We start from the raw sequence: 26,409 nt of genomic DNA on the forward strand, positions 1-26,409 counted from the left end.
CTGTATTACTGCCCTACAAACAGGTTCATCAGTACCATAAAATTATGTACTTTTAAATAACTTTATTGAATCATAGCAAACTTCAGATATTTAGCATTTTGGTAGGTGTGACATATGTGTACATTTGGTAAAATCACAGCCGCTCTAAAGACAGTGGAGACATCGTCATCCCAGTAGCTCAGTTCTGCTCCCTTTAATCTCTCCTGCTTCTCTCTGTCCTCCACATCTTCATGCAACCACTGATCTGCCTTCTGTCACTGTAGATTAGATTGCACATTTTCCAGAAGGTTATATAAACAGAATCATACATGCATACACATATACTCCTTTTTTCTTTGATAAGGGAATCTGACTTTCTTCATTAGGGGTAATTGTTTTGAAAAAAAATAGTTTCCTTGGGATAAAGAATTATAGGTTGACATGTTTTGTTTTTTCTTTCAGGGGTTTTAAGATATTGCTTTCTGGTCTTTTTTGTATTGTTTTCAGTGTGAAATATGCTGCCATCCAAATATGATGTCAATAGGACTTGTGTGCCCGTGTATATAACATGTATTTTTTTCTGTTTTTTTCCAACAAAAATTAAGCTTTTTATTTATTTATTTTTTAAATTCATGCAGTTAATTTTTATTATTATTATTTTTTACTTTACAATATTATATTGGTTTTGCCACACATCAACATGAATTTGCCACTGGTGTACACGTGTTTCCTATCCTGAACCCCCCCTCCCACCTCCTTCCTCATACCATCCCTCTGGGTCATCCCAGTGCACTACTTTTTTAAATTAATAAAGTAAAAGTGAGAGTCATTCGGTCGTGTCTGACTCTGACCCCATGGACTGTAGCCTGCCAGGCTCTTCTGTCCATGGAATTCTCCAGGCCAGAATACCAGAGTGGGTAGCTATTCCCTTTATCTTTGCAACCAAGGGATTGAACCCAGGTTGCCTACATTGAAGGTGAATGAATTCTTTACCAGCTGAGCCATCAGGAAAGCCCAAGAATACTAGAGTGGGTAGCCTATTCCTTCTCTCGGGGATCTTCCAGATCCAAGAATTGAACTGGAGTCTCCTGCATTTCAGGCAGATTCTTTATCAGAGCAATTTGATTTGATGTGTTTTCACATAATTTTCCACATCTTTTTGTGCTTTTAGTTTTTTGGATCTATGCATTTGTAATTCCTTTTTTCTCTTTTCTTCTAATTGGGATTCTAATTGCATGTATTACAGATTGCTTGAAATTGCCCCACAGCTTATCAATTCTCTTTTTTTTGTTTGTTTATTTGTTTTTTTTTAGTACATACTCACAGTTTTATTGTGGATAGTTTTGATTGCAATGTTTTTGAGTTCATCAATCATTTTCTTTTGCAATGTGTTTTCTCCCATAACACAATGTGTTTTCCTCTCAGACATTGTCTTTTCATCTCTAGAAGTCTGGTTTGTGCCCATTTTTAAAGGCTTTCTATGCCTCTGCTTCACATATTCAGTCTTTCCTCCAGATTCTTAAATTTACAAAATGCAACTAAAATAACATTCTTTTTCTACAAATTCTCTCTTCTGTGTCATTTCTGGGACAGTTTCTTTTTTATTGAAGCATAATTGCTATAAAATATTTTGTTAGGTGTACAATCCAGTGATTCACAATTTTTAAATTTGATTCACAAATTTTGTATTTTTATAAAATATTGTCTATATTTCCTGTTTTGTATGGTGCATCCTTGTAGCTTATTTTATATCTAATAGCTTCTACTTTTTAATCCTCTACCTCTTATTCTGCCTACCTCCCTTCTCTCTCCCCACTGGTAACAACTAGCTTATTCTCTATATCTGGGAGAGTGCTTCTTTTTTTATTATATTTAATAGATTTTTGTATTTTTGGATTCCACATATAAGTGATATCATACAGTATTTTTCTTTCTCTGTCTGACTTACTTCACTTAGTATTCCCTTTAAGTCCATCCACATTGCTGCAAATGGCAATATTTCATTCTCTTTTATGGCTGAGTAGTATTCCATTTGGAGAAGGCAATGGCACCCCACTCTAGTACTCTTGCCTGGAAAATCCCATGGGGGAGGAGCATGGTAGGCTGTAGCCCACGGGGTCGCGAAGAGTCGGACACGACTGAGCGACTTCACTTTCACTTTTCACTTTCATGCATTGGAGAAGGAAATGGCAACCCACTCCAGTGTTCTTGCCTGGAGAATTCCAGGGACGGGGGAGCCTGGTGGGCTGCCGTCTATGGGGTCGAACAGAGTCGGACATGACTGAAGCGACTTAGCAGCAGGAGCAGCAGCAGCAGTATTCCATTGTGTTTGAGTGTGTGTAGTTTATTTTTGATATGTATCCAGGAGTGGAATCGCTGGGTCATATGGTAGGTCTAGTTTTAGCTTTTGAGAAACCTCCATACTGTTTACCACAGTGACTTTACCAATTTACCTTTCTACCAGTGATGTGCAAAAGTTGGGGCAATTTCAGTCGATTGATTCCTCTCATCATGAACCTTTTTTTTTCTTCTTTGCATGCCTGGTAATTTTTTACTAGATGCCAGACATTTAAATTTTTACCTTTTTTGGGTGATAGATATATTTATATTCTTTTACATACTCTTGAGCTTTGTTCTGGGACATGGTTAAGTTACCTGAAAACAGTTTGATCCATTTTGGTCTCACCTTTAATTTCTATTAGGTGGGACCAGCGATACTTTTAATCTGTGGCTAATTTTTTCCAGTGGTGGTGGTTTAGACCCTCAGCCGTGTCCAACCCTTGTGACCCCATGGACTGTAGCCTGCCATGTTCCTCTGGTCATGGGATTTTCCAGGCAAGAATACTGGAATGGGTTGTCATTTCCTTCTCCAAGGGATCTTCCCGAACCAGGGATCAAACCTGCGTCTCCTGCACTGCAGGTGGTCTCCTGCATTGCAGGCATATTCTTTACTGACAGATTCTTTTTTCTAGTACTAAGGCCAAATTGCTCTGACTGCTCTATCCAATGCCCTGTGCATTATGAGCTTTTGGTCTGTAGCTGGTGTGAACTGCTATATTCCTGGCTTTGTATGGAAAAAAGCTAGAACTAGAGTGAGGTGAGCAAATTATCGAGTGCATTAAAAAAAAAAATTCACATGTACTATTAATAGAAGAACATTTAAAATTTTAATCAAACTTTTGAAGTAATAATAAATTCGGGTGTAAGAAACAGTACAAAGAAAACCCACATGCCCTTTCCCTTTATTGAACCTGATAGTACTGGGTTAGTGAAAAAGTTCCTTCGAGTGTTTCCATTACACCTTGTGGAAAGATTTGGCCAACCCAATAATATTTTATGAACAATAGGACAAAATGACAACCAGGATATTGACATTGATGCAGTTAAGATACAGGACGTTTGTACTGCCACAAGTTTTCTTCTTGTCGTCCAGGACCTTTTTTGAGTGTTGGCTCTGGGCAGTGCACCTGTCAAGGGTGAAAAATCTAAGGCGGCACTCTGAGGCTCATCCAAGTGCAGGGTCTGCACCTGAGCTTGTGTGCCTTCTAAAATTTTGTGTCCTAGACACCATGTTCCCTTTACATAGTCCTAGTTTTGGTTTGATGAGGGGTCATTTAAATGCAAGGATCAGCAAATTTTTTAAGGATGTAGATAGTAAATATTTTAGGCTTGGTGAGACATACAGATTCTCTTGCATCCACTCAACTCTGCTAGTTTAGCACGAAGTAGTCATTAGAGCATATGAATGATATGTTTGACTCCAATAAAATTTTATTTACAAAAACAGATGGCTGACCCGCTGGCTGAAGTTTGCTGATTCCTTCTCCAATCCCTTGGGTGCCCTTTCCCCAGCCTTGGGTAGTTTCTTCACATGCATGTGCTAATTGGCACATAACTGGGTAATTGAGAGAGACTATGTAGATTTTCAGAGATTTTCTTTGTTCAACTCTCTTTGCTCCCCCAGTTTCTCTTGCAAACCCTAGTTACCTTGGTTTCCTTTCCTTCCTGCCTCATCTCTCCTAGTCAGGGAGACCACCTGGTTCTAACTGAGCTCTGTGTCTCATGGCCTCTTCATTGACTGACACCCAGGATCTTAGTGGATATCATTTCACATTTTATGTACAATTTTAAATTTATTTCTGGTGAGAGAATAAATTCAGTCCTTATTACTTCTTCTTGACCAAATGTGGAAATCTCTAGTATTGTGTTTTGAAATTAGATTGTGCTATCATCTCCTGTTAGAAATGAGACAGATTATTTGTATAGAATTCAACAGGGTATCCCTCCCTCCTGGCTCAGTGGTAAAGAATCTGCCTGCCCAGCAGGAGACACAGGTTTGATCTCTGGGTTAGAAAAATCCCCTGGAGAAGGAAATGGCAATGCAATTCAGTATTCTTGCCTGGAGAATTCCATGGACAGAGAAGCCTGGTTGCAGAGAGTTAGACATGACTTAGCAATTAAACAATAAAAAATAACAATAAAAATAGAATTTAATATATTCAGAATCCATTATTTAACTAACTTTATGGACTTATCAAGTTATCATAGACTTCCAGAGTTTTGATTTTCTCATTTGTATGAAGAGGATAATAATATCGGTCTCACAAATTTGTTAGAAAGTTTAAATGAATAAATGAGAAAACACCTATGTATGTCTTACTTGTAGTAGGCATAAAAACGTTTAATTCACTTTCCCGAGTTTGATGCATTGATTAACTAAAACTGGAATACAATTTTTTACGACTATGTTCTGAGGTTGGAAGGATGCTGAGGGATGTAAATACACAGAAATTATATTGCTGTTCTTTTAATTGTACTGCCCATGTTTGGGAGTTGAATAGTGATAGGAAACAGCTTTTATTTTACTTTTCTCCCTATGTCCCATAAAAAGGAGTTTAATTAAAGTAGTATCACATTTGACATTATGGATTTTCATTGGTAAAATGTCCGTTTATGTTTCTTCCCCAGTTTTTAATTGAATTAAAACAATTTTTTTGGCTGCACTGCACAGCATGCGGGATCCTAGTTCCCCAACCAGGGACTGAGTCTATGACTCCTGCAGTGGAAGTATAGGGTCTTAACCACTGGACCCCAGGAAAGTCCCTTAATTGAATTTTTTTAACTGGTGATTTTTTGAGAATTCTTTGTATACTCTAAACCTAAGTCCTTTGTCACATATTTTCTCCTATTATACAGCTTGTCTTTCATCTTCTTAACAGAATCTCTCACAGAGCAAACTTTCCTTTTGAACTTTGATGAAGTCCAGTTTATTAAGTTTTTTCTTTTGTGGATCAGACTTTTGATATTATTTCTGAGGACTCTTTACCAAGCCTTAGATCCTCAAAGTCTTCTCCTATGTTATCTATTTTTTATAGTTTTATGTTTTACATTTAAAGCTGTGATCTTTCAGATTTTATATAAGGTTTGAGGTCTGCATTAAGGTTCATTCTTTTACTTATGGATGTCCATTTACTCCAGTACCATTTATGAAAGATATTATACATATTCCATTAAATTTCTTTTATACCTTTGTAGAAAATTAATCAGCCATACTTGTGTTGGTCTATTTCCGGATTCTCTATGACATTCCAGTGATGTACATGTCTATCCATCTGTTAGTACCACACAGTCTTGATTGCTTTAGGTAGGCTATAAAATAAACTTTGAAATCAGGTAGAAGAATTCTTCTCATTCTATTTTAAAAAATCATTTTATATAGAAGAGTCTTGTCTACTAGACATTTCAAAAAGTTTTACTGGAATTTTGATAGTGATTATGATAAACCTTAATCATTCTGGTCATCCCTATATGTTGTCTTCCAATCCATGATTTTTGGTGTCTGTGTGTTCATTGCTAATATATAAAAATACAACTGATCTTTGTATGTTGACTTTATATTATCCTGTGACCTTGCTGAACTCACTAAACAGCTTAAAAAATTTATTTGAATTTCCTTAATAGATGCTCACGTCATCTGCAAACAGGGACAGTTTTACGTCTTGCTTTCTAATCTGTGCTTGCAAGTGCCCCAGGAGATGCAGTAGATGTGGGTTCGATCCCTTTCTTCTCTGTATGCCTTTTCTTCCCTTCACTTGCCATAATGCACTGGCTAAAACTTTCAGAACTATGGTGAATAGAGTGAGGAGAGCAGACATCCTGTCTTGTGATCTTAGGGAAAGCTTTTAGTTTTTCACCATTAAATATGATGTTGCCTTTGTTATTCAGTTGCTACACTGTGTCTGACTCTTTTATGACCCCATGAACTATGGCCTGGCAGCCTCCTCTGTGCATGGGATTTCCCAGGCAAGAATACTGGAGTGGGTTGCCATTTCCTTCTCCAGGGGATCTTCCCACCCCAGGGATGGAACCCATGTCTCCTGCATTGGCATGCAGATTTTTACCACTGAGCCACCAGGGAAGCCCAAATATGATGTTATCTGGAGGCTTCTTGTAGAGGATTTTCATCAAGACGAGAAAGTTCCTCTCTATGTCTAGTTTGAGAGTTTGTAGTTTAAATAGGTAGTGGGTGTGGCCAACTGCTTTTTCTGCATCAGATAATAATGGTCACGTAATTTTTCTTAGCCTATTAATATGGTGTATACATTGATTCACTTTTTAATATTGGACTATTCTAGCCTCCTCAGAGTAAACATACTGTACGGTCATGGTACATAATTTTTAAAATTTATTGCTGAAGTCCATTTGTGTCAGGTGGGGTTCTCACTTGAATTCCATTGACACTGGTGGTAGAGGGGTGCTCTTTGTTGTTCCTGGGTGAGGGTGGGAGCGAAGCTCTCCATTAATAGCTAATTATTACTATTACTCTCCAAGAATGCATTCACTAATAGTGGTCTTGCTGGGAGTGGCATGGTTTTTCATCATTCCCCACATGGCCTCTCTAGCACTGTTGTGCAGTGGTACCGTGTTACTACTGAGTGTTGGCAAAAGACCTGATTCTCCACTAGGCCTCATCTGATACCAGCTCAGCAGGAAGCCACAGAGGCATCAATACCTCTGGGTGGGTGTGGAAGACCAGGTTTCCCACATGGTTTCCACTGATTCCACAGGGAAGGACATTTGACCATTCATAGGGGCAGAAGTCCCTTAACCTTTCTTAGCCTTCGCTGGAACCTCCCTGGTAGAAGAATTGGGGTGGCTTGCTATAACCTGGTGAGGCTAGAATTCTAGATTCCTCACTTGGCTTTTGGCAGAGCTATGGATGGGGTCAGTTTTTTTTTTTTTTTTTAATGTCTGGCTGGAGTAAAATGGTTATTGTGTAATTGTGTAATTCAAAAAATTATCTTGATAATTTACCCCTTTTCTGAGTATTTGGCTGGATTAGGGAGGCATTTTCTTGGGGAAATTATTTGTGCCTGTTGTTGCTTCTAGGTTGCCTATGGTTTCAGCACCCAGTCTGGGATATATGAGGAGAGGGAAAAAACACAGGGAACTCATTGCTCAGAAGTACCCATGCCTCTAGTTGCTGAAATATTTCTTTGGTTCTAATGTGCTTACTTCTGTGCTTTTTCTTCCCTCAGGCTAACGTTTTAGCATTCTCAAGTTTTCTAGGTCAGTTGTCATTTTTCCATCTGCTTCCAATTTTTCATATTTTTCTGTTTAGCATCTCCTGATTATTCCTGTCCTTGTGGATTTATTTCTAAAAAGTATTTTATTTTATTAGATTTCCACAAACACTATGGATTTTATTTTTAAGGTTCTATTATAAGTTGCAATTTTTCAAAAGTATTATTTTGTGCAAGTCTTTTATTGAAAATATTTTAGATCCATTCTCTCTATGCCAGTGGCTCTATAGCATTGTGTCAGCAAGTCAAAGTTCATTAGGAGTTAGAAACCATACAAGTTACTTTAAGAGAGGGAATTCAACATTAAGAATTGTTGGCTAGATATTTAGAACTGAGAAAAACAAAAAAAGAAACACAATCGTATCATGGAAATAGCAATTGTAACAAGTAGCTACCATTTGTAGATTTGGAAGAAGAAAGGAAAAGAGATAGAATGATTAAAACTTGGATGATTACAGAAGGGGCTCCGTGAAGCTTAAATCTGGGCCTCGCAATTGGAGGTGCTTGTCAGATGGCCTTGATGTCTCTAAACTCAGAGACATCAAGGTGAAGTTGGGACTCAGCCCACAGAGGAGAATTATGGCTGGCTCTTCCTAAGTTCATTGAGGGCACATAATAAGGCATATGGTGCAAGTGTTGGTAACACTGCAAAGTAGATTCAGTTGAGGCCATGAAACAAACCACTATTGCTTGGCTGAGGAAGCAAGCCTAGGGTGATGCTGAGAGAAACAAGATGAGCAGATGAGAAAAGGTGGGCCCCTTGTTTATCTTCCATTTTTGAGGTCTTCCTCTAGTATCTCCTATTTGCAGAACTTTCCAGAAATATGATTTGCAGAGTTTCTACTCTGCCCTAGAATGAGAGAGCAAATTATAGAAGTTGGATTTGAATTTAGCTCAAAAATGGCTCCTTCCAGCTGGTTTATAGATTGTGTGATGTCCTTTGAGTTGCTCCCTCTTGACAACTGAACTCACACAGTGTGATACACTGTGATTACACTGTTTTCATCAGTCACATTTTTACAAATAGGTAGACTCATTCATCGGAGAAGGCAATGGCACCCCACTCCAGTACTCTTGCCTGGAAAATCCCATGGGCGGAGGAGCCTGGTGGGCTGCAGTTCATGGGGTCGCGAAGAGTTGGACACGACTGAGCGACTTCCCTTTCCCTAAAAATGAATATAATTGTCTTTATTTTTGTCTTAAAGTATTTACATTCCTGAATTGTTCACATAATTGCTTATGTTTTCTGATTGTTTTGCTCAAAGATACTCTCTTATTCGTTCTTCACAGTACATTTATGATACAGAAGAGGTAAAGTGTTTCTTATTTTACCTATGTGAAGTTACAGCCACAGTGAAATTCTTTTTTTTTTAAATATATAAAATTTTATTACAAAATTTTTTTAAAAAAAACAAAACGCAACATTCTCATTCTAGAAAACCCAAAAGTTGCTATTGATGCTAATTTCTATGAGTTTGCTGTGCTACCATACACAAGTCAAGAAATTAAAGAAACCATTAAATATTTAGAAACATTTAACATCAGAAGCTTGAAACTCTAACTGTATGTAGTAGCCCCTCAAAAGCCACAACTTGCATCTATAAAAAAGTATTTTCTCTACAAAGAATCTTATCAGCTATACAAAAATCCGTACAGTTTTTATACTGAAGCTAATATTGAGCTGCACTTGAATTCACATTCTTAGCAAAACAATTGCCTGAGCACACACGCACACTCCACACACATCATTACAAGATAGCCATTCATTCCTCGTCTTCCTCCTCCTCCTCATCTTCTGGTTCATTTTTCTTCTTGGAGCCTGTCGGCCTGCCAGGGCCCTTTTTCCCCGCTTCACTCTTGCCCTTGGCAGGGTATGCAGCAATATCCTTTTGGTATTTCTCCTTTAGCTTAGCTGCTTTCTGTTCATACGGCTGTTTATCTTTGGCTGACTGCTCAGACCACATTTCACCCAGTTTTTTTGCAGTATCCCCAGTGGATAAGCCAGGGTGTTCACTTTCGATCTTTGGGCGATGTTCGGAGCAAAACAGGAAGAAGGCAGATGGAGGCCTTTTCGGAGCGTTGGGATCTTTTTTCTTTCCCTTCTTGTCACCTCTAGGAGGGACATAATTTTTCATCTCCCTGTCGTAGCGAGCTTTGTCACTTTTTGCCATGTCTTCGAACTTGGACTTTTCCTTGGCCGGCATGGTCTTCCATCTCTCGGAACATTTCTTGGAAAACTCTGCGAAATTGACTGAGGAGTCGGGGCGCTTCTTCTTGTGCTCCTCGCGGCAGGTCTGCACGAAGCAGACGTATGAAGACATCTTGCCGCGCGGCTCGTTGGGGTCGCCCTTCCCCACGATGCTGCTGCTGCGGCGGAGGCTGCCTGTCCACCTGGTGAAAGATTTTCCTCCGAGTTCCGCGCAGCGGCCGCTTCTGACCGCTACGCTGCTGCCCTGGCTCCGGCGTGAACTGGTTCCTGAAATTCTTTTTAAACTTTTTATTTTATTTTGAAGTATAGTCTGTTAACAGTGTTGTGACAGTTGCAGGCGGACAGCAAGGGAACTCAGCCATACATATCCATGTATCCATTCTCCTCCAATCTCCCCTCTCATCCAGGCTGCCACATAATGTTGAACAGACTTTCATGTTCTTTTCAGAAGGAGCTTGTTGGTTATCTATTTTGAATATAGAAGTGAGAGCCACAGTAAAATTATGTGATGTCCAAACCGACGTAGCTGAAACCAAAAATCAGGTCCTCTGGGTCCTATACCAGTGAATTTAGAATATGTTTGTTAATTTCATCTAGTCTAATGGCTTAAATACCTTCTCTCTTGTTAATGTACTCTCTCATATGTGTTTTTTCACCCTAGACTTTGTATTCTCTCAAATGTATGTTTTCACTCTAGACCTCTCCCTAACTGCAGCTCTCATCTTAGTATGTCTAAAAAGAGTTCAGAGCTTTCCTCCTTGAAACTCATTCTTCCAGCAATCTTGCCAACTTCAATCAATGACAGTCTTACTCTTCCAGTCCTCAGGCTACAGACTGGAGCAGTCTTTGACTCTTCTATTTATCTCTCATCTTCTAGTCAATCTAATAGCAGATTTTGAAAAAATATAATCAGGTTCCAATATCTTCTCACAATCTCCAATTCTAACCCTCCCATCTAAGCCATCACCATCTCTTGGCTTGGATTATTTCAATAGCCTCCTATCAGTTCAGTTCAGTTCAGTTCATTTCAGTCACTCAGTCGTGTCTGACTCTTTGCGACCCCATGAATTGCAGCACGCCAGGCCTCCCTGTCCATCACCATCTTCCGGAGTTCACTCAGACTCACGTCCATCGAGTCTGTGATGCCATCCAGCCATCTCATCCTCTGTCGTCCCCTTCTCCTCCTGCCCCCAATCCCTCCCAGCATCAGAGTCTTTTCCAATGAGTCAACTCTTCGCATGAGGTGGCCAAAGTACTGGAGCTTCAGCTTTAGCATCATTCCTTCCAAAGAAATCCCAGGGTTGATCTCCTTCAGAATGGACTGGTTGGATCTCCTTGCAGTCCAAGGGACTCTCAAGAGTCTTCTCCAACACCACTGTTCAGACACTGTTTCTACTGTTTGCCCATCTATTTCCCATGAAGTGATGGGACCAGATGTCATGATCTTCGTTTTCTGAATGTTGAGCTTTAAGCCAACTTTTTTGCTCTCCTCTTTCACTTTTATCAAGAGGCTTTTTAGCTCCTCTTTACTTTTTGCCATAAGGGTGGTGTCATCTGCATATCTGAGGTTATTGATATTTCTCCTGGCAATCTTAATTCCACTTGTGTTTCTTCCAGTCCAGCATTTCTGATGATGTACTCTGCATAGAAGTTAAATAAGCAGGGTGACAATATACAGCCTTGACATACTCCTTTTCCTATTTGGAACCAGTGTGTTGTTCTATGTCCAGTTCTAACTGTTGCTTCCTGACCTGCATACAGATTTCTCAAGAGGCAGGTCAGGTGGTCTGGTATGCCCATCTCTTTAAGAATTTTCCACAGTTTGTAGTGATCCACACAGTCAAAGGCTTTGGCATAGTCAATAAAGCAGAAATAGATGTTTCTCTGGAACTCTCCTTCTTTTTCCATGATCCAGAAGATGTTGGCAATTTCATCTCTAATTTAATCACTAAGGGTGGCCGAGAGGAGCTACCCCACCTCCGAGGTCAGGGGCAGCGGCCTAGAGTGCCAGGCTGTGACGGCCCAGGAATGGTGGAGAGGAGCTACCCTGTGTCGGAGGTCAGGGGTGGCGGCCGAGCGGAGCTACCCTGCGTCTGAGGTCAGTGGCAGTGGCTGGGAGCAGACACCCCACGTCCGAGGTCAGGGGAGGCCAGGAGAAGCCACCTCGTGCCCGAGGCCAGGGGCAGTAACCCTGAGGAGCCACCCCGAGCCTGAGGCCAGGGGCAGCAGCTGGGAGGAGTCACCCACGCCCGAGGCCAGGGCCGGCAGCCGGAAGGAGCAACCCCGAGGAGCGGTGGCTGAGCAGGCACAGGAGGGCCTAGAGGAGCTATCCCAGGTTGAAGGTCAGGAACCACAGCGGTAAGGAGATACCCCTTGTCCAAGGTAAGGAGCAGCAGCTGTGCTTTGCTGGAGCAGCCGTGAAGAGATACCCCACGCCCAAGGTAAGAGAAACCCAAGTAAGATGGTAGGTGTTGCAAGAGGGCATCAGAGGGCAGACACACTGAAACCATACTCACAGAAAACTAGTCCATCTAATCACACTAGGACCACAGCCTTGTCTAACTTAATGAAACCAAGCCTCCTAGTAGGATTCCCAGTTTCCTCTATAGTCCCTTTTTTGTCTATTTTTAAGGAAAGAAGTTAGGCAGCAAGTGTAATCTTACTAAATTTTAAGTCTGAACGTTTTGCTGTGTGGCTCAAAATCTTCCAGTGTCTTTTTGTTTTACTCAGAGTAAAAGACAAAGTCATTTTGGGACCCCACCAAGTCCTAGGCAATCCAGCTCACCTGGAGTTAGCTGCCATGAACAACCACACAACTCCAGAGGGTGTCACCATAGAGAGTACCACTTCCTCCTTTCATCTCTCTGGACTTTCCTTTTTATTGTTTCTCTTTTCATTTATTCTGTCTGGTCCTCTCAACATACTTACTAGTACTCAGACTTGCCAAATGCTCTTCACAGCCATTGCCCTGCTGTTCTTTGTGCTTCCTCTTCAGCGCTATGCATGGCTTCTTCCATGCATTCAACAGGTTTTGATGTAAAAGTGTTGTCTCTGTAAATTCTTACTCTGCCCTTTTTAAAAACGCAACAAGAGTCCTGCTTCTTGTGGACCCTAACCTCTTTCCTGTTTTATGTTTTCATAGCACCTACCCCTATGTGTCTGTGCTCAGTTGCTTTAGACATGTCCGACTCTGCAGTTCCAGGGACTATGGCCTTCCAGGCTCCTCTGTCCATTGGACTTCCCAGGCAAGAATACTGAGTGGGTAGCCATTCCCTTCTCCAGAGGAACTTTCTGACCCAGGGACTGAACCCATGTATCTTGCATTGTAGGCGAATTCTTTACCCACTTTGCCACCTAGGAAGTGCACTTAACCCTATGTATATAACAGCATTGTAGGCAGATTCTTTACCAACTGAGCTATCAGAGAAGCCTATAACATACAACATTGTATGTTAAATGTTACTTATTTATTTTCTGTCCACATTCAAACTAAACTATAATGACTCAAAAGAAGGATTTTTGTCTAGTTTATAAGTGGTGTGCTCCAATACCTAGGACTGAGCATAACACATATTTCACTATAGATGCAGTAATCTTATATCACACACTATCTGCATAACTATAAAAATTGATCTGTCTTAATATAACTGAAAAAGAATATATAACTTGAAGTTCTAAAAAGAATGAGAATCTGTACCAAGTTGCTAATTTAATCTGCTAAGGTATGGCATTTATAAGATGGAAGTTATATTGCATTGAAAATAATATATTTGTGTTAGTAAATCTGCGTCATATTGCCAAATTTGAGTAATATCTAAAAATCTTATGGACAGTTGCCTTATTCATCACCATCACAATTTGGAACTTCCAAGGTTATTTAGTCAATGTGAGTCCAATAAAAAAGAAAAAAATATTGTCCTCTGCTATCTGGGAGACTAGTTTTTCCATGTTTTAAAGAAAGTGTACCTGCATGCAATTTTAGGATTCATTAATAAAAACAAATTAATTAAGAAAGAAAAATGTTTTGAGGCAAAATATGTATGTCACTGGAAAATTTAGCATATTGATAAAGCTGTGGTTTGTTGGCTTCCCTGATAGCTCCGTTGGTAAAGAATCCACCTGCAATGCAGGAGACCCAGTTTGATTCCTGGGTTGGGAAGATCCCCTGGAGAAGGGAAAGGCCACCCACTCCAGTATTCTGGTCTGGAGAATTCCATGGACAGTCCATGGGGTCGCAAAGAATCAGACACAAGTGAGCGACTTTCACTTTCACTTTGGGCTTCCCTGATAGCTCAGTTGGTTAAGCCTGGAATGCTGAGTTGGGAAGATCCTCTGGAGAAGGGATAGGCTACCCACTCCAGTGTTCTTGGGCTTCCCTTGTGGCTCAGCTGGTAAAGAATCCACCTGCAATGCAGGAGACCTGGGTTTGATCCTTGGGTTGGGAAGATCCCCTGGAGAAGGGAAAGGCTACCCGCTTCAGTATTCTGGCCTAGAGAATTCCGTGGACTGTATAGTCAGTCCCTGGGTTGCAAAAAGTCACACGACTGAGCAACTTTCACTTCACTATAGTAGAATGAAGTAAAAAGTTATGCTGCTTACTTTGGCAAAGACACATTTAAAAGGAATGGTAAAATGCAATGCAAACTTCAAGGTGAACTTTGGAATTACAGGATGTTGCCATGATTGATGTGCCAGGCTTGTTAGTATTCCCAGCCCAGTTGCTACATAAACGATGTTCCCTCTTGTTCTTTGGTTCTGGCATTATTAATTGAAGATGTGTGGGCTATCTGTCTTGAATGGATTATAAGAAATAAAGGAAACCATGACCTATAGAATGCATTTTCTGTTGATAATATCAAGCAAATTAAACAGTGCAAAGTGGAAAATATATAAAATTCCATCTTTCATGGGTCAGAAATAGGGAAAATATAATAAGCTCTAGAATGTATTCAGGACATCACAAATAAGGCATCATAAAGCATCCAGCATGTTGAGGTGTGGCACTATTATAGGGCTTGTGCTAGCAATTTATGTCAAGCCAAAAATTAACACTGGAAAATAAATTTCTCTGGACACTATCTTTGTAACTCGACTCATTATATTGCTTGCATTTCTTAAAACTACTACTGGTTTGATAAGGTTAATTTAATTAGAAAGTAATCTGCCAGAAATAAATGTCTAATAACTGAGAAATGAGATTATTAATGCTTTGGGGAAGATAGGAAATGTGTAAAATGACTGCTGAGAGGGTCAGTTGGCCTCAGCAAATGTTCTTTTTTACTGTGTTGTTTCCAGATATGGGTAGTAATGAGTGTGCTAACCATGTCAGTTTTCACTGACCTAACTTAAATTTCACACTGTAAGAGCTTCGTTTTGTTAAGATGGAGATGCTGCTGCATTTCAGAAAACCGGGGGTTTCCTCTGATGGTAGAAAAGGCATAGTTAGCTTGTTTTTCTCATGTTTACAGGATGCTTTAGAAAAGCTTTTGGCAGGGCCAAATGAGACGGAAAAAAAACTTCCTTTGACTATAGATGCTTTTCTTTGTTCAGTTTTGTGATGAATGATATACTTGCTGTACTGATTGCCTTTCATAAATGTGTTAGCATTAGGTGCTGATAAAGTAATCAGTAGAAATTCTGTATCTCAGCATCCCTTTTAAAATTTGTATTCAATTTAATAGCAGGTGAAATTCCTTTTTTTTCCTCAAAAGTTTAGTTCAGCTTTATTCAATTTTTTCAGTAATAGCTCAATTCCCATAATATAAAAAGGAGTCTTTTTCTGTTAATTGATTTTATATTTCACCTTGTGGATTGGAAAGTACATATGTTCTTCCTTCCTAGGGCCACACAGCCATGCATGTGACAATTTACAAGGACCTAGAAGTCAGAGTGCGTTGAGATTATAACTAGGAAACTAACTGGGAGATGGTGGCGGGATAGGGATTGAGATTGAGCATGTGGGTAAAGTTAATTGCCCAGGAAAGGTGGCAGGGGGCAGGGGAAATCTGAAGGTCAAGATGAATGAACCCATTGTCCACAGTATCATGACTACAGGCATGAATCCAGGGTAGGAGTCAAGAAATCAAAGTGAGTCAAATCCAAGGGGCCATCCCAAACTACCACAAAGCAAGGGTGTGGACATGGAGATTGATGAGGGACATGGACTGTAAATCTGGTTGGTGGTTCTTCTCCCTGAACATACATTTTTGTACCTGGAGTGTTAAAAAGATGCCATGTCTTCCCCCACCCCCCCCGCCTTTTTTCTTTTTTTTCGAGTATAGTTACTTTACCCTGCTGTCAGTCTCTGCTGTACAACAAAGTGAAGCAGCCATATGTATACCTGCATCACTTCTTTTTTGGATTTCTTTCCCATTTAGGATACCAGAAGCCATCCAGTAAAGTTCCCGGTGCTGTACAGGAGGTTCTCATTAGTTACCTTTATAAATAGTAATGTATATATATCAGTTCCAATCTCACCCTCTCCCTTCCCCCTTGGTATCCATTCATTTATTCTCTATGTCTGTGTCTCTGTTACTGCTTTGCAAATAAGGTCATCTATACCATTTTTCTAGATTCCACATATATGTGTTAGTAATTTTTACACTGTTAATTAATCAATTCAGTTCAGTTGCTAGGTCATGTCCAAATCTCTGTGACTCCATGGACTGTAGCATGCCAGGCTTCCCCATCCACTACCAATTCCCAGAGCTTACTCAAATTCATGTCCATCGAGTCAGCAATGCCATCCAACCATCTCATCCTCTGTTGTTCCCTTCTCCTACAGCCTTCAGTCTTTCCCAGCATCAAGGTCTTTTCCAATGAGTCAGTTCTTTGCATCAGGTGGCCAAAGTGTTGGAGTTTCAGCTTCAGCATCAGTCCTTCCAATGAATATTCAGAACTTATTTGCTTTAGAATGGACTGGTTGGATCTCCTTGTAGTCCAAGGGACTCTCAAGAGTCTTCTCCAACACCACAGTTCAAAAGCATCAGTTCTTTGGCACTCAGCTTTCTTTATAGTCCAACTCTCACATCAATATGTGACTACTCGAAAAACCATAGCTTTGACTAGATGGACCTTTGTTGGCAAAGTAATGTCTTTGCTTTTTAATATGCTATCTAGGTTGGTCATAGCTTTTCTTCAAAAGAGCAATTGTCTTTTAATTTCATGGCTGCGGTCACCATCTGCAGTGATTTTTCAGCCCAAGAAAATAAAGTCTCACACTGTTTTCATTGTTTCCCCATCTCTTTGCCATGAAGTGATGGGACCAGATGCCATGATCTTCGTTTTCTGAATGTTGAGTTTTAAGCCAGCTTTTTCACTCTCCTCTTTCACTTTCATCGAGAGGCTCTTCAGTTCTTTTTCACTTTCTGCATAAGGGTGGTGTCATTTACATATCAGAGGTTATTGACATTTCTCCCAGAAATCTTGATTCCAGCTTATGCTTCATCCAGGCTGGCATTTTGCATGATGTACTCTGCATATAAGTTAAATAAACAGGGGGACGCTATACAGCATTGACTTACTCCTTTCCTAATTTGGAAGCAGTCTGTGGTTCCATGTCCAGTTTGTTGCTTCCTCACCTGCATACAGATTTCGCAGGAGGCAGGTCAGGTGGTCTGGTATTCCCATCTCTTTCAGAATTTTGTTGTGATCCACACAGTCAAAGGCTTTGGCATAGTCAATAAAGCAGAAATAGATGTTTTTCTGGATGTCTCTTGCTTTTTCTGTGATCCAATGGATCTTGGCAATTTGATCTCTGGTTCCTCTGCCTTTTCTAAATCCAGGTTGAATATCTGGAACTTCATGGTCCATATACTGAAGACTGGCTTGGATAATTTTGAGGATTACTTTACTAGCATCTGAGATGAGTTCAGTTGTGCAGTAGTTCGAACGTTCTTTGGCATTGCCTTTCTTTGGGATTGGAATGAAAACTGACCTTTTCCAGCCTTGTGGCCACTGCTGCTGCTGCTACTAAGTCACTTCAGTCGTGTCCGACTCTGTGCGACCCCATAGACGGCAGCCCACCAAGCTCCCCCATCCCTGAGATTTTCCAAGCAAGAACACTGGAGTGGGTTACCATTTCCTTCTCCAATGCATGAAGGTGAAAAGTGAAAGTGAAGTGTCAGACTCCAAGCTACCCCATGGACTGCAGCCTACAAGGCTCCTCCGTCCATGGGATTTTCCAGGCAAGAGTACTGGAGTGGGTTGCCATTGCCTTCTCCCGTGGCCACTGCTGAGTTTTCCAAATTTGCTAGCATATTGAGTGCATCACTTTCACATCATCATCTTTTAGGATTTGAAATAGTTCTACTGGAACTCCATCACCTCTACTACCTTTGTTTGTAGTGATGCTTCCTAAGGCCCACTTGACTTCACACTCCAGGATGTCTGGCTCTAGGTGAGTGATTACACCATCATGATTATCTGGGTTGTGAAGATCTTTTTTGTATAGTTCTTCTGTGTATTATTGGCCACCTCTTCTTAATATCTTCTGCTTGTTTTAGGTCCATACCATTTCTGTCCTTTATTGAGCCCATCTTTGCATGAAATGTTCCCTTGGTATCTCTAATTTTCTTGAAGAGATCTCTAGTCTTTCCCATTTTATTGTTTTCCTCTATTTCTTTGCACTAATCACTGAGGAAGGCTTTCTTATCTCTTCTTGCTATTCTTTGGAACTTTGCATTCACATGGGTATATCTTTCCTTTTTTCCTTTGCCTTTAGCTTCTCTTCTTTTTTCAGCTATTTGTAACTCCTTGTCAGATAGTCATTTTGCCTTTTTGCATTTCTATTTCTTGGGGATGGTCTTGATCACTGCCTCCTGTACAATGTCACTAGCCTTCATCCATAGTTCTTCAGGCACTCGTCTATCACTAATTTTTGATTAATTTTGATTTTTAAGAAACATTGCAATTAAATATTTATTGATCTTGATTACCGTGTTTTTTGTGTCCTTTTAAAATTTGCATCCATGTCCAGGCCCTCACTTTTCTTATTCCCTCACTCTGATAACTTGGGAAGCACATACATTAAAAATTTTATTTAGGGAAAATGAATATACTTTTGGCTTTGCATTTCTCAATCATGAATATAATCTTTATTCATGATTTCTTTTATGTCCTGTAATAAATATTTTTCTATTTCTTTTATGAAGGCCTTACACATTTAAAAAAAATTCTAGAACTTAATGATTTTTTTTTGCTCTTTTAAGAGTGTTTTTGTTATATTTAAAAATGTTTATTTTGCAGATCATTTTTTTATGATTCTGAAAAATTTAATAGGTCATAACAATTTTTTTTTCTATGAGTGCTTAGGTGACATTGATTTGAACACAGGTTTGCAGCTCATTCTTATATCAGTAATTTTTTTCATTTAATAAACATATCTCAATACCTTCTATGCATCAGACATTGTTCTAATTACTTTGATGTAGTAGTAAACAAAACTAGTGAGGAAAGCCGCAAAATAATCAAAGTCAATAAAAAGCAAAGATCAAGCATAAAAAGGTCATGAAAAAAAACAAAAACAGAGTGAATTGAAAGAAAATGATATGATGTGGGGCTGAGATTGGGTTGAGATTGGGCTGAGTTGCCTGTAATTTGGGGCTTCCCTGGTCACTCAGAAGGTAAAGAATCCACCTGCAATGCAGGAGACCTGGTTTCAATCCCTGGGTTGGGAATATCCTCTAGAGAAGGGAATGGCAATCCACTCTAGTATTCTGGCCTGGAGAATACACATGGACAGAGGAGCCTGGTGGGCTACAGTCCATGGGGTTGCAAAGAGTTGGACACAACTGAGCAACTAAGCACACAGAGCATGTAATTTGAGGCCTGACTGTCAAAAAGAAGGCACATATCTGAAGGTCTCAGAACCATGAGAGCTCCAAGGGATAACTGAATAACATCAGAAGTGTATTTAGGCATCTTTGCCCTTTAATTCGTTAGGTTTGCTCCATTCTCCAGAACATGTCAGACTTTATTTTTGGGGGCTCCAAAGTTACTGCAGACGGTGATTGCAGCCATGAGATTAAAAGATGCTTACTCCTTGGAAGGAAAGTTATAACCAACCTAGATAGTATCTTGAAAAGCAGAGGTATTACTTTACCAACAAAGGTCTGTCTAGTCAAGGCTATGGTTTTCCAGTGGTCATGTATGGATGTGAGAGTTGGACTGTGAAGAAGGCTGAGCACCAAAGGATTGATGCTTTTGAATTGTGGTGTTGGAGAAGACTCTTGAGAGTCCCTTGGACTGCAAGGTGATCCACCAGTCTATCCTAAAGGAGATCAGTCCTGGGTGTTCATTAGAAGGACTGATGCTGAAGCTGAAACTCCAGTACTTTGGCCACCTCATGCGAAGAGTTGACTCGTTGGAAAAGACCCTGATAATGGGAGGGATTGGGAGCAGGAGGAGAAGGGGATGACAGAGGATGAGGTGGCTGGATAGCATCACTGACTCGATGAACATGAGTTTGAGTGAACTCCGGGAGTTGGTGATGGACAGGGAGGCCTGGCGTGCTGCGATTCATGGGGTCACAAAGAGTCGGACCCGACTGAGCAACTGAACTGAACTGAAATGAACTGAACTGAACTAGAACCTGAAGCTCCTTTCTTACTGTGTTTCCCTCATTTTACCTTCTTAGTCACTAAAGCAAAAATACTTATTGAAACTACTTTCTCACTTTCAGCACTAAAACATCTTTGAAAATTAAATTTTTGATATTCTAGCAGTGAAAAGTTTGAAATTTTAGAAATATCATTACAATAGCACCAAAAAGTGTACATTTAGGTATGGATATTACAAAATGTATTCAAGATCTGTATGCTGAGAACAAAAAGATACTGATAAAAGAAGTCAAGGAGTGCTATGTCATACTCATGGACTGGGAGAACTGATTTTGTTCATACCTTAATTGATCTGTAGAATCAGTATAATGACATTCAGAATACCTGCAGGACTTTTTATAGAAATTAACAAGTTGATTTTAGAAAAACAAAGAAATGAGAATGGACAAACAATTTTGAAAAAGAACACGTTTTTAAGATACAAAAAGATGCTCTAAATCATTATTCATTAGTGAAGTACAACTTATAACTGCACTCAGGTCTCATTATCCACTTAGTAGAATGGCGAAGGTTAAAAACAAACTAAACAACTGACAGTCTTAAGTCTTGGTGAGTATGGAACAACTGTGTTGCTGGTGGGAATATGAAATGATGCAGCCATCTTGAATAACAGTTGGGGAGTTTCTTGTATAGTTAGTTCAGCATACCCTTATCATATCATGAATCAATCCCATTCCTAACTGCACACTCAGAAACATGTATGTGAATATTTATAACAGCTTTTAAAATATTTACTCCAACATGGAAAAAACCCAAGGACTTACCAAGTGGCTCTAGTGGTAAAGAACCCACCTGTCAATGCAGGAGACTTGAGAGACTCAAATTCCATCCCTGGGTAGGGAAGATCCTTTGGAAGAGGGCACAGCAACCTACTTCAGTATTTTTGCCTGGAGAATCCCATGGATAGAGCCTGGTGGGCTACCATCCATAGGGTTGCAAAGAGTTGGACACAAGTGAAGCGACCTAGCAGCAGCAGCAGCAGCAGTAGCAGCAAGACACAACACAAATACTCTTCAGTGGGGACTAGTTAAACCAACTGTGATATATCCATACAATGGAATCCAGGTCTCCCTGCTATTTGAGAGTTCCTATGGGACCTTCTGTAAACTAGTCAATATGGTGTAAAGAGTGGTAGCAATTACCTTAAGACACATATTACTAACAGATACACAAAATAAATTGAGATAAAGTCTAGAGACTAATAGTCACAGTTCAAAGCTACAGCAGCTTGCTGCAGAGATGCTGTGTCTAGGTCAGGGGAAGGAGCTTGGTGGGGCCATTCCCAGCTCTGGGTACAAGCTGCCTCTGTAAGATCTTGCTACAAAAAAACACTGAATAGTATTTACTTTTCACCTTTTTTTTTGTAAAAGCAAAATTCTGTTTTGAATTTCTTTTGGTTAGTGAAAACAGATACTGGTGTAGGTTTTTTTGTAAGAGGGAAGAAGTATAAAGCGAACTTTGAGAACCGGGTGTATATCTATATTTCTAGATTGTATACCTGTATACAAATTACACAAAACAAACTAGATGAATCTCAAATCCATTTTACTAAGCAAGAGAAGCCAAACTTAAATGGCTATGGACTGAATGATTCCACTTATGTTACATTCTGTAAAAGGTAAAACTGTAGAAAGAGAAAACAAACTTGTGATAGCTGGGGACTAGTTGTGGGGAAGGGGTTTATTATAATGAAGCACAGGGGCATTCTTTGGAATGAAGAGACTGTTCTATATTTTGATTGTAGTGCTGGTTACATGAATATATATATTTGTTGAAACTTGCAGTGCTAATTTTCTAATATGTAAATTATGTCTTAGTTTAAAAAAATAAGAAAAAACGAATTATACAGATACTAGAATATGTTTTGTTTGTTTTGCTGTGTGTATTTATGTAACAACTCAGTATAATAAAATTTGGTGATCTGTCAAACTTTATTAAATTTTTTGTTTTTACTTCCTTAAATCTAAAAGCCTGGAATCCATTGGTTTAGATGGGCTCAGCAATCTGTTTTAACATTTTTCAGGTGACTCTGATGCACATTAATGTTTGAGGGCCAATAGCATAGTTCCTCTGGAGAAGGCAATGGCACCCCACTCCAGTACTCTTGCCTGGAAAATTGCATGGACAGAGGAGCCTGGTGGGCTGCAGTCGATGGGGTCGCTAAGAGTCAGACACGACTGAGCGACTTCACTTTCACTTTTCACTTTCATGCATTGGAGAAGGAAATGGCAACCCACTCCAGTGTTCTTGCCTGGAGAATCCCAGGGACGGGGGAGCCTGGTGGGCTGCCGTCTATGGGGTCGCACAGAGTCGGACGTGACTGAAGCAACTTAGCAGCAGCAGCAGCAGCAGCAGCAGCAGCAGCATAGTTCCTCTGCTTTATGTGGAGTCACTATAGTACAGATTTAGAAGTAAAACAAAGCTGCTTTTGAATTCTGGGACTTTTACTGTGTAAGGTATCTTAATCCACCAAGTTTTAATTTTTCTCATCTCTAGAATGAGGATTTAAACATCTACTTCTTAACCTTGTTGTGAGATTTAAAAGGAATAATGTCAGTAAAGTTTTAGTACAGAATCTAGGATGTAACACAAAGCTCAATGAAGGGTGTATGTGTGCCCAATTGCTTAGCTGTGTCCGACTCTTTGCGACCCCATGGACGGTAGCCCCCTAGGCTTCTCTGTCCATGGGATTTCCCAGGTAAGAATACTGGAGTGGGTTGCTATTTCATACTCCAGGGATCTTTCCTGCTCCAGGGACTGAGCTTGCCTCTCTTGCACCTCCTGCACTGGTGGGTGGATTCCTAAACACTGTACAACATGGGAAGCCTGTCATCAGTGAAAGGGTTGTGTGTGTATGTGCTTAGTTACTCAGTCGTGTCTGACTCTTTGTGACTCTATGGACTGTACCCACCAGGCTCCTTCATTCATGGGGATTCTCCAGGCAAGAATACTAGAGTGAGTTGCCATGCCTTCCTCCAGGGGATCCTCCCAACCCTAGGGATCAAACCCAGGTCTCTCCCATTGCAGGCGGATTCTTTACTGTCTGAGCCACCAGGGAAGCCTTTGTTTTAAATGTTGCCCGAGTCACTGTCTTGAATTTTTGCTTTTCTTTTTTTTTTGTTGTTGTTGTTGTTGTTGTTGTGTGCACAATCAGATTCATCTTAAGCAGGTATTCCAAACGGCTGTCCTGCTATTTCCATTGCAGTTACACAGGCAAGGGGCTCATAATTCCTAATTGGATTTTTTCTTTTTCCTTAGTGTATTTTATATGTTTTTTTCTTTTTCTTAGATGAAACTATTTGAACAGAGAGACTATGGCTGGTACTTTGGAGGCAGAATACAGAAAGGATATCTTTGTTTAAATATTTACATTTTAGTCAATCATTACTTGAGCTTTTGAGGACACTGAATCAAACTCAATTTAAATGAGAAATTAACTAATGTAAGGTTTCCCTGGTGGCTCAGTGGTAAAGAATCCTCCTGCCAATGCAGGAGACATGGTTTGATCCTTGATCTGGGAAGACCCCACATGCCGTGGAGCAACTAAGCCCATCCAAGTTCTCTGTGCTCAGTCATGTCTGACTCTCTGTGGCCCCATAGACTGTAGCCCGCCAGGCTTGTCTGCCCAAGGAATTTTGCAGGCAAGAATACTAGAATAGGGTGCCATTGCCTACTCCAGGGAACTTCCCAACTCAGGGATTGAACCCACAGCTCCTGCATTAAGTGGGTTCTTTACTACTAGCATCACCTGTGCCACAGCCATTAGGTCTGTGCTCTAGAGCCCAAGCTCCTCAAAAAAGTCACCACAGTGAGAAGCTCAGACATTGCAAGGAAGCGTAGCCCTGGCCCTCCACAACCAGAGAAAAGCTGCTGCAGCAACGAAGACCAGCACAGCTATAAATGAATAAAATTATATTAAAAAAAAAATCCTAAGGCAGAATGGGTGTCCCAGGTGGCACTGGTGGTAAAGAAACCTCCTACCCCTGCAGGAGACATGGGAGACGTGGCTTCGATCCCTAGGTCAGGAAGATCCCCTGGAGGAGGGCATGCAACCCACTTCCAGGGTTATTGCCTGGTGGGCTAAGTCCATAGGGTCCCAAAGAGTCAGACATGACTGAAGCGACAGCATGCATGCACGCAAGGCAGACTATTCAATAGCAGACATGAGTGTCAAACCTGGTTCTTGTGATTCACGGTCTATTTCCATAATCATACTACAAGTAAAAATACAGTGTGTCTGTTGAGGAGAGGGAAGTTGATTGAAAAATAAAATAGAGAACCTAAGGAAGAATGTATAACCATCAAAGGTGGGTAGATAAAGTTTTGAAAAGTGCTATGTCTCAACTTGTAAAACAAAGGGAATTAATTTTGAGCCAGCGTATCCATTTGGAACTACTTTCCAAGGATTTCCAGGGAAAATGATTTTTTTTGCAGTTAGAGTTGAGAGATACTTGATATTATTCTTCACTTTCTGTTTCCTGCAGGTGGCAAGTGCTTGCTTAATTATTTATATGACTCACTAATGCAGCCAGTTTTCAAATAGGAGAGACCTGCCAAGATATTACACCCTGTCATTTTCACTCAGTATTCTGGGGATTTATTTCCTTTTCCTTGATTGGGAAGGTATTAGAGATAGCAGGTCTATTTCCCTTTTGAGCATGTATACTTGCTACTGACTCCATTGAATTTGAAAATAAAAGTGGAATCTTTTGCACTGATGACTTTAGATTCCACCTTGACTCGTTCTGCCTTGCATGGCAACTGCTAAATGCTGTAACAACAGCAACCACAACAATAATAGCTATAATAATAAATGAATACTAGTAGAGGAGTTCTATCTGACATATGGTTATCAAACAAAGTGTAACCTTCTCGAAGATAATTTATTTAGAGGAAGTGGTTGCAATGTCTTCCACACTGTGGACAGGTAGAAAGAAGAAGTTTCTTTTGGAAAAGACTCAGTAATACTTTGGAGAAGAAAATGGCAACCTGCTCCAGCATTCTTGCCTGGAAAATCCCATGGACAGGAGGAGCCTGGCAGGCTACAAGCCATGGGGTCGCAAAGAGTCGGACATGACTGAGTGACTATCACTCACTCACTCAGTAATACTTGGATGTTTGTTTTTTCTTCTCCACAAAGTGGGAGAAAACGTACTAAAGCAGTGAATATTTCTCCAAACCATCTTATTAATAGTTGGAGTAGTTTGTCTAAGAGGTATCTTAGCTCAATTCTAATTCACTGAGATCTGTGATGCTTTATCATCATTTCATCAGTTTTCTCCCAAGCAGTTCTGGGACACACTGTATACCTAAGGACTTTGTAAGAAAATGTGTTCTTCTCATTTGGTGTTGTGGAAGCCAAGGAGGGGAGCTGTTCAGACCTATTTACAGAGAGAACTCTTTGTGATATACAGGGCAGGTGGTTGACAGCCTGTCTGTGCAGCGCCTTCGGGACCCTCTTGGGCTTAAGTTCCAGCTGCGTGCATGTCTGTCTGCTCAGTTGCTCAGTCACGTCCGACTCTTTGCAACTCCATGGACTGAGCCCGACAGGCTCCTCTGTCCATGGGATTTCCCAGGCAAGAATACTGCAGTGGGTTGCCATTTCCTGCCACAGGGGATCTTCCTGACCCAGGGATCGAACCTGTATCTCCTGAGTCTCCTGCACTGGCAAGCTAATTCTTTACCACTGAGCCACCTGGGACACTCTTGCTGGAGCTGAGGGCCCACTTTTCCAGGAGGTCCACAGTCCATGGTCGAACATGCTGGGACTACCAGGGCCTGGCTATTTCTACTTAACATGAGATGAGGTACCTCTAAAGGGAAGTCTTTGCTTCAGAGCTCTCCACTGGGCTGACTTAGATTTAGGCTGATCTGTTTGACAGTTTGAGGTTTTCCCTGCCCAATCTTAATTCCCTTTTATCTTTCATGGGTGTTACCTCCTGGTAAACCATTTGCATTTCTAACTTCTCAGCATCTGTTTCCCAATGGACATGGGACTGGCTGCTCTAAAAATTCAAAC

At 40.5% G+C, this 26,409-nt stretch overlaps 1 protein-coding gene across 1 annotated transcript; it reads right to left on the reverse strand.

The window, feature by feature from the left end:
- Window positions 1–62: 62 nt before the first annotated feature.
- LOC128052434 (high mobility group protein B2-like) lies at window positions 63–26,141 on the reverse strand. The gene is made up of 3 exons (XM_052644997.1): window positions 26,075–26,141; window positions 9,329–10,038; window positions 63–230 (listed from the first exon to the last, which is right to left on the reverse strand). The coding sequence occupies exons 1-3, from the start codon at window positions 26,139–26,141 to the stop codon at window positions 63–65; spliced, it is 945 nt and encodes a 314-aa protein (XP_052500957.1).
- Window positions 26,142–26,409: the final 268 nt, after the last annotated feature.

The sequence above is a fragment of the Budorcas taxicolor genome, chromosome 1, assembly GCF_023091745.1.
Source record: "Budorcas taxicolor isolate Tak-1 chromosome 1, Takin1.1, whole genome shotgun sequence".
NCBI classification, from domain to species: Eukaryota; Metazoa; Chordata; class Mammalia; order Artiodactyla; family Bovidae; genus Budorcas; species Budorcas taxicolor.